Consider the following 8,163-nt stretch of genomic DNA (forward strand, 5'->3'; position numbering starts at 1 on the left):
TGTAAGCCATCCTAACATGTTTCAGGTGCTGAGGGCGGAACGCGGAGGTGGAAAGGCAGCTGAAGGAGGGGCCAGGTGGTTGGGCTGACCAATGAACACACTGGGGGTAGGTAGAGGGGCCGTGTCATAGGCAGGTACACTGTTACCATATCAGACATTTATACATTGCAGGTAAGGCCGGTGATGTGGCCCCCCATGTGACACCTGGGCTCAGTCGGTGAATAATATTCATTCTGAGCTCCTTGCAGTTATTCAGCATTGTGTCAGGGCTCCGCTCAGATCAGTAACTGACATATACGGGTGTGTTAGTGCACGGCGGGCAGGAAGGGGTTAATGGCGGGCGGTATGTGTAAATATTATGGCAGATCTGGGCGCGCTCAGTCCGATGTCTCAAGGAGATGGAAGTGAGGACACATGCCGGAGGAGTCGCTATGACTTTATAAGGACGTCTGGCAACCGGCGGGATTAGGACGGCCATAAATCTGAGAGATGTAAAATAAAATGACTCCCTGCTCCAATCTCACTTCCTGGGGGTAAATCACAGATCAATTCTATGTCCAAATGGTAGAAGAGTTGTGTACTGCGCTACTACAATACAACATCCCAAGTCTGTGGCTTCTCTCCTTCTGTCATGAACTTACCTTGGGGTGTCCCCACTGGGAAATTATCCCTCATTTCCTGTCTGAGTAACCAAAAGGGGAAATCTCCCAATCCTGTACACAAAGGACATTTGGACTTCTACACCCTCACCCTGTTACTGAATCATATTCCCATCAGCAGGCTACTGGCTCCAGGAGACATAAATATATATTTCTGCTTGTGACAACCATCACCAGAGGGCGCTGTGCCAGTGGTCAGGGGCAACTTCACCTTGCTCACCGACACCATCCCATTAATCACTGACCCCATCCCATTGGTCACCATCACCTTCCCATTAATCACTGACACCTTCCTATTGATGGTGACACCTTCCCATTGGTCACTGACACCTTCCCATTGGTGGTGACACCTTCCTATTGGTTGCCCACACCTCCTCACCTTTCCACCAATCAGTGAGCTGGTCCTGTTGCTCCAGCTTTAGGCCTTCATGGAAAATGCTGTTTTTGCAGTTTTCCTGATTTTCTGCTCCATAAATTGACATTTGGTGTTGGAGATCTCCCCGGCTGTGTGTACACAACATATAAAGAGCCCCTCCGCCTGCAGAGTAAATATTATTGCTGAGCGGAGTGCTGTGTTTAGGTGAAGAGGAGCCACAAATCTGTGATGGGGTCGGTGCTGGCGCCATGTGCAGATCTCTGGATGTATACGTATGATCTATCACCTTCCATGTAATAATATTACTCATCATTCACCTCCATGGCTGGGATCCCAAATAAAGGGAACTCAGAGGAGCCATTTGTGGGCCCCTGTCTGATGGAATGTCACTCCTGGGGCCCAATTCATGGGGGATAAGGGAGACTCCTATTCATTTATATTGATTGGCTTTCTTTTGTCACCCTATTTTCTGGTGATCCCGCCACACACAGATCCTTCATCCCATTCATACATACATCTCATATCAGACGTCTGTGAATAATTCAGCGGGGTCCCAGCGTGGCCCCGCCGATCACACCGGCTGCCAAACTGATGCTTGTTGGGCCGTCTGAAGCCGTGTAAAGCAGCACGGCCGGCGTTCCCTACAGATGTTCCATGCGGCACGCAGAACATTACGCCCGCCATTCACCTCTAAATCATTTATGATTCACAAAGAGGAAAATGTTTTCCTAAAGTCTCTGACAGAACTCTCCCGGTGACACCACAAGCCAACCACCGAACGGGAAAACATGGAGGAAATGGAAGAAATTGTGTCATGTGGTACAGGGGGCTACTGCCATTGGCTGCATTACAGGGAGGGGGGGGGCAGAATTCCAACAGTTACTCCCACCATTTCCATCAGAAGATCTAAACCTGGCTGGAGAAACTGATCACTGTCCAGGACAGTTCTCTGTCTTTCAATAAACTTTATTGAAGTTGTCAAACAATTTTCCAGTTATATCTAACTAAATCCTGGTGGTTTGTGGTCCTTGTGGGAAGTAAATTGCTGCATTTCTGATAATATCTGCAGCTCCCAGTGGCTGGAAAGTGGTTGTAATTGGCTACAAATTGCTTAGTGTATGGCCAGCTTTACTGGCGTGGGGGAGGGGTTATCCTGCACAGCCAGCTTTACCTGCAATCATGGCTGCCACACCTGTATGTCATCCCCACAATCACACAGCTGAGGCAGAGCCTGGCTATAGGGCCCGATGCCTTGATGTGCATTGTAATGAGTGAATAATATTGGATTCCCTATCATCCAGCAAGATTTCCGGCTCCCAGGTGTCTCCCCTGTATGCAGGTAAGGAGCTGAGATTAGGATCACCCTCTGTAAGGGATCCAAGCTTGTTACAGTACCTGTATATAAGACACCTGTCCACAGAAGCAGCCAATCAGATTCCAAACTATCCACCATGGCCAAGACCAACGAGCTGTCTAGGGATGTCAGGGACAAGATTGTAGACCTACACAAGGCTGGACCGGGCTACAAGACTATCGGCAAGCAGCTTGGTGAGAAGGTGACAACAGTTGGTGTGATAATTCACAAATGGAAGAAACACAAAATAACTGTCAATCTCCCTCGGTCTGGGGCCCCATGCAGGATCTCCCCTCGTGGAGTTGCAATGATAATGAGAACGGTGACGAAGCAGCCAGAACTACACGGGGGGAACTTGTCAATGATCTCAGGGCAGCTGGGACCATAGTCACCAAGAAAACAATTGGTAACACACTGCACCGTGAAGGCCTGAAATCTTGCAGAGCCCGCAAGGTCCCCCTGCTCAAGGGCCCGTCTGCAGTTTGCCAATGAACATGTGAATGATCCAGAGGAGAACTGGGTGAAAGTGTTGGGGTCAGATGAGACCAAAATTCAGCTCTTTGGCATCAACTCAACTCGTCATGTTTGGAGGAGGAGGAATGCTGCCTATGACCCCAAGAACACCATCCCCACCATCAAACATGGAGGGGGCCACATTATGCTTTGGAGGTGTTTTCCTGCTAAGGGGACAATGGATGGGGCCATGTACCATCAAATCTTGGGTGAGCACCTCCTTCCCTCAGCCAGGGCATTGATAATGGGTCTGTGGATGGGTATTCCAGCATGACAATGACCCAAAACACACGGCCAAGGCAACAAAGGAGCGGCTCAAGAAGAAGCACATGAAGGTCCTGGAGTGGCCTAGCCATATGGGGATCAAATATTATTCACTCATTACAATGCACAGCAAGCTCTGATATTTCAGCACGGGGTGTCTGAGGGTTCTTTTGTTGTTATTCCGTCTCTCACAGCTACAAATAACCTTCCATTACAATTATAGAGCGCTCATTTCTTTGTCAGAGGGCAAATGTACAAAATCAGCAGGGGACCGAATACTTCTTCCCCTCATTTTATCTATAATGGCCTCTAGCAGTCTCACATTACATGTCCCATCTTTACCCAGCAGCAAGTTTTCAGTCTTTACCTGTAGAGTATCTCTATCTCTTACAATGTATAAGATTTCGTTAGAACTACATATACTTTGTGTGGCCCTTTTGTGTTTCCAGGGGCCACAGATGGGCCTCCTATAAATCCTGACAACCACAGCTCTAGATTTCCTCTCATTGGGAGAGGACAGAGCCTCGTCTTTTTTAGATGCCCCCCATTGCAGCGTGTGTGGAGTGCTGACCCCTTCCATTATTCTGTCAGCGCTGGAGGTCACATGATGCAGACACAGAAATAAGATTTTGGGAAATATTTTTTGCAGAATTGTCTCCTGAATTCATTCACCGATGGGAATGGTGAGGCGACTCATTCACCTGAGCTCTATGTGTTATGGAGTGGAGTGCACAGTGCAATGTGGCCCCTGCATGTCAGACAACACGTTATCAATATAAAGTCCTGATATTGTCACCCGTTGTCACCCCTATGTGTTATTTCCAAGTCCTTGTGGCCCCTGAGATGCACAGAAGCTGCTCTTCCAGTGATAATATTTATACAATGTGGACACATTCCTGCACTGTTTATACACCGAGCTCCACAAGGACACCATTCATCTCCCCCGATTCCCATCTATGACACCAAGCGCCTGCGTTCACTCTAATCATGAGACCGGGACATCTTCCACCGACCGTCGTATTCCCGCGGAGAATTATCACTCCCAGTACCTCATCCATATCACTAATATGATGTAAATAAAGGACGAGAAATGTATTGTATGTACAGGATGAGAATCCAGGTATGTGCAGGGGGGCAGAATATTCCATTATTGCTATAGTCCTGCTGTAATACCCTGCACAGCAGTACTGGGAAGGGGCAGACATATTAGCCAATCAGGATGCAGTGCATTGACTAGAAGTGAGGGCACAGGCTGTGGGAGGTCCCAGACCAGGCTGTATTGCTGGCAGTATTGGTCTGTGAATAGGCTGGGCCTTTCCTCTCCAGCCTGACTGGCCCTCCTCCACCTTTCTCATTTATTGGATTTTATTTCTGTCAATCATGGCGGCTCAGCATCACTAGTGGGCAGTACCCCGGGTGCTGAGCATGCAAATCCAGTTCTCTAAGGAATGCCCCCCATCAGAATGGCATCCACCTATCTGGCATGTTCTTATTTGCAAGTGCCAGTCCACTGTTTGTATTTGGGCGGAGTACAAAGGCTGGGTGCTGTGATGTATTTAGGAAGTTATGTCCAGCACCTTGAAAGCTCCTCCTACCAGCCATCATCTGCCTGCATTGGATAGAAGCACAGAAATCGGGTGATGACATCACTAGAACTCATAGAATCAATGTAAGGGAAATGGAGGACCCAGTAAAAGGCTGATTATTATCAGATTATACTCCATCTTTGGGCCCTCATACAGTCCCTGTGTATCACTGTAGGAATTCCGGGGTAATAAATGGTTAAGACATTATCTGGGTGCAGCTGGCGGCATCATCTCGGGACACACACGGGTGCTGTCGGAGTCATTTCTAAATCCGGAGAGAGGCGTCAACGCTTCATTCATTTCCATCAGATGTCACAGAAAGACCTTGATGAGCAATTCCTAATATCGCAGCTTGATAATTACTCCTGTGAAAGCCTCTGATAGGCTCAGCAGAAAGTGATTAATGAATTGTCTGGCAGCCGCCGCCGTTCCGCATGGATTCGTCTCGGTGAACTTGTCTGGGTGTATGGGCCCTGCCAACCACGCCGCTCCAATCAGGGTTAATGTGATGTCTGCAAACTAAGTGAAATAACGTTTTCTGTTCTAGGTGGAGTCACCTTCTGAAGGGGAGAAATCTCCTGGCTCTGTGCCCGCCCAAAAGGGGGCGCTCTTTTATACTCCATACACCAGGGGTGCCCACACTTCTATGGCTTGCCAGCTACTTTTAAAATGACGAAGTCAAAGTGATCACCAACATTAAAAACTTGGACTAAATAACTCCTGTGTGTGGTAGAGTTTATTTTGAAAGGCAGGGCTCCGCCATTTACTTGCGCTGCCATCTCCATCCACCTTTTGGGCACCCCTGCTATACATCATATAGATAAATATAATCCAGCATTGGGGTGTGGATCCTCAGCTATATATTCCAGTATTTATATTGCTCTGACATATTCCATAGTGCTGTACAATATCTGTCTATTGGAAATGGTTTGATGTGATTTGTGGTATGGGCCCCATGTGCGGAACATTCACGGAGAGGTGCACAAGGTAACCAATGCGGGGCTGTCACACACAATTCTATTGGACGGCCAATGCTCCTCACTCATCTCTGTTCAGCATTTTCCCCCCCCCCCCCCTTCCTGTTACCAACCAGACAGGTAGGGTGGATATGGAGGGACGGAGCTCTGGTAAGTGGCTTCTCATATCCCTCATATTAAACTTTGCACTCCATTTCTCAGCTTTTCCCACGAGGGGCCAATATGAGAGTTATCACACTTTAATGTTCATATTTGATTCCTACATTGGACATCTGGGCTCCACTCTAACCAGTAATGTTTTGTGTCTTGCAGGACCCCCGCAGTAAGCACAAATTTAAGATTCACACCTATGGGAGCCCCACCTTCTGCGACCACTGCGGATCGCTTCTCTACGGGTTAATACACCAAGGAATGAAGTGCGAGAGTAAGTACAGGCATCTGTCTCCTCCCCCTCATTAACATAAACCATTCTGTCTCCTCCCCCTCATTAACATAAACCATTCTGGATCTATCCCCCTCATTAACATAAACAGTGTGCTGAACCAATCCCCTCCTCATTTACCTACAAAATCCTAACTCTGTCTCCTCCCCTTCATTAACATACACAGTGCTGAACCAACCTCTCCTCATTTACATACAAAATTCAAACTGTCCCCTCCCCCTCATTTACATACAAATTTCTATATGTCCCCTTCCCCTCATTAACATACACAGTGTGCTGAACCAATCCCCTCATTTACCTACAAAATCCTAACTCTTGTCTCCTCCCCCTCATTAACATACAGTGTGCTGGACCAATCCCCTCCTCATTTACATACAAAATCCTAACTCTGTCTCCTCCCCTTCATTATTATTATTATTATTATTAATAATTTGGGTTTAGTGATTTGGTAATGATGATACAGAAATGATACTTTTATTTTTTAATTCTTTTCTATATGCAGACAAAAGCTGGAGCATAAAATTCACTTTCTAGAATCCCATCAATTAGCCATTAATGACTCTTAGATTGTCTTTATGGCACAATATTATTTACCAATGGAAATGAAATAAAAATGGAAAATTAAAGTTAAATTTGTATTACTATGGGCAGGTTAGACCTGCAGCAGCACAATGGATCCCGATTGGCTCCCATAGTGCAGGTATCACAGAGCCACCATTGGATGATGTGACGGCATATACACGCAGCCCTATGGGGGTCCCTGCCATCCCCCTCATGATATATAACGCAGAGTGTCCCTTTGTACTTAATTCTGCCTCCTCCCTTATATCAGCACCTCATATCACTGACCCCAGGCATTGAAAGGGCCCGGGGTGCTGAGAGATGGCGGTGCAATCAATCCAGACGTATAAATGTCACCTTCATCATCTGAGAGACGGGAAAGTCTCTTCTTGTTCTGAATTATAAAAAGAAAAGTTTGTATGATGAGGACGGGGTGCTGGGAAGAATTGTATTAGACATTTTCTGCTGTTATACAGCCACCAATCCCATTTTCATCCTTCCGCTGCCATTATCCGCTCTGATTCTCATTGGTCCCTGTAATGATACAATGTGTCCTTCCTCCTCCCCATTGGCTGATTTTTAAGAAATGGAAGAGCCAGCCATGTATGTATACTTCCCAGGTACCATGCTGCACATGTGGATTTCTATCTTCATGTCACATGACTCCATAAATGAATGTTGTATAAAATAATGTGACGTGTATATAGTGGCCCTTACAGGGGAGATTTCAGTGTTACGTCAGAAGCATAAACCTCCAATCCGATGGACATTGTGCTGAATTTCATAGTGTTCCACTTTCCTATCAGCATCAATGAGGCAATGAAGCAGCATTTCCCTACAGGACTATAAAGAAATAACAAGGGGAATCTCCAGCTGGGCTTTAAAACTCATGACCATCTTATTATTTGTGGAAGCAATGGGGAAACCTTCCCCTTCCACCTTCCCGAAACGTAACAAATGATTGCACCGCTGGATAGGCTGACCCCTGCTGGCAGACTCCAGACATAACTGAAATATGGATTCATCTATTGGTGAAGCTTATAGCGGATACATTCACTGACATTTGTATTTCTCTCCTCCTCTGCTCAGCCTGTGATATGAATGTACATAAAGTATGTGTGGTCAACGTGCCGAGCATGTGTGGAATGGACCATACGGAGAAGAGAGGACGCATATTTCTGAAGGCCGAGGTGAATGGAGACATCCTGAGTGTCACCGGTAAGTGATAGCGCTCTTATCATTGTAATATTTGTCAAGCAGAGTATAGAGGAAGGAGCAGAGTCCCCCCGCAGAGTATTTCAGGAGAGGAGAGTTATAGAGGAAGGAGCAGAGTCCCCCCGCAGAGTATTTCAGGAGAGGAGAGTTATAGAGGAAGGAGCAGAGTCCTCCCGCAGAGTATTTCAGGAGAGGAGAGTTATAGAGGAAGGAGCA

General features: G+C 46.8%; 1 protein-coding gene and 1 long non-coding RNA gene across 2 annotated transcripts in view; one reads left to right on the forward strand and one right to left on the reverse strand.

The window, feature by feature from the left end:
• LOC140332865 (uncharacterized) overlaps positions 1-8,163 on the reverse strand; it is a 359,753-nt gene that overhangs the window by 58,252 nt on the left and 293,338 nt on the right. The gene's annotated exons all lie outside the window — the stretch shown is intronic.
• PRKCA (protein kinase C alpha) overlaps positions 1-8,163 on the forward strand; it is a 104,921-nt gene that overhangs the window by 57,045 nt on the left and 39,713 nt on the right. Inside the window, exons 2-3 of the mRNA XM_072414084.1 lie at positions 6,042-6,153; positions 7,822-7,950. Of these exons, the coding sequence (XP_072270185.1) occupies positions 6,141-6,153; positions 7,822-7,950 (142 nt within the window). The 5' untranslated portion in view covers positions 6,042-6,140. The remainder of the gene's footprint in view (positions 1-6,041; positions 6,154-7,821; positions 7,951-8,163) is intronic.

Source organism: Pyxicephalus adspersus, chromosome 6, assembly GCF_032062135.1.
Source record: "Pyxicephalus adspersus chromosome 6, UCB_Pads_2.0, whole genome shotgun sequence".
Lineage (NCBI taxonomy): Eukaryota > Metazoa > Chordata > Amphibia > Anura > Pyxicephalidae > Pyxicephalus > Pyxicephalus adspersus.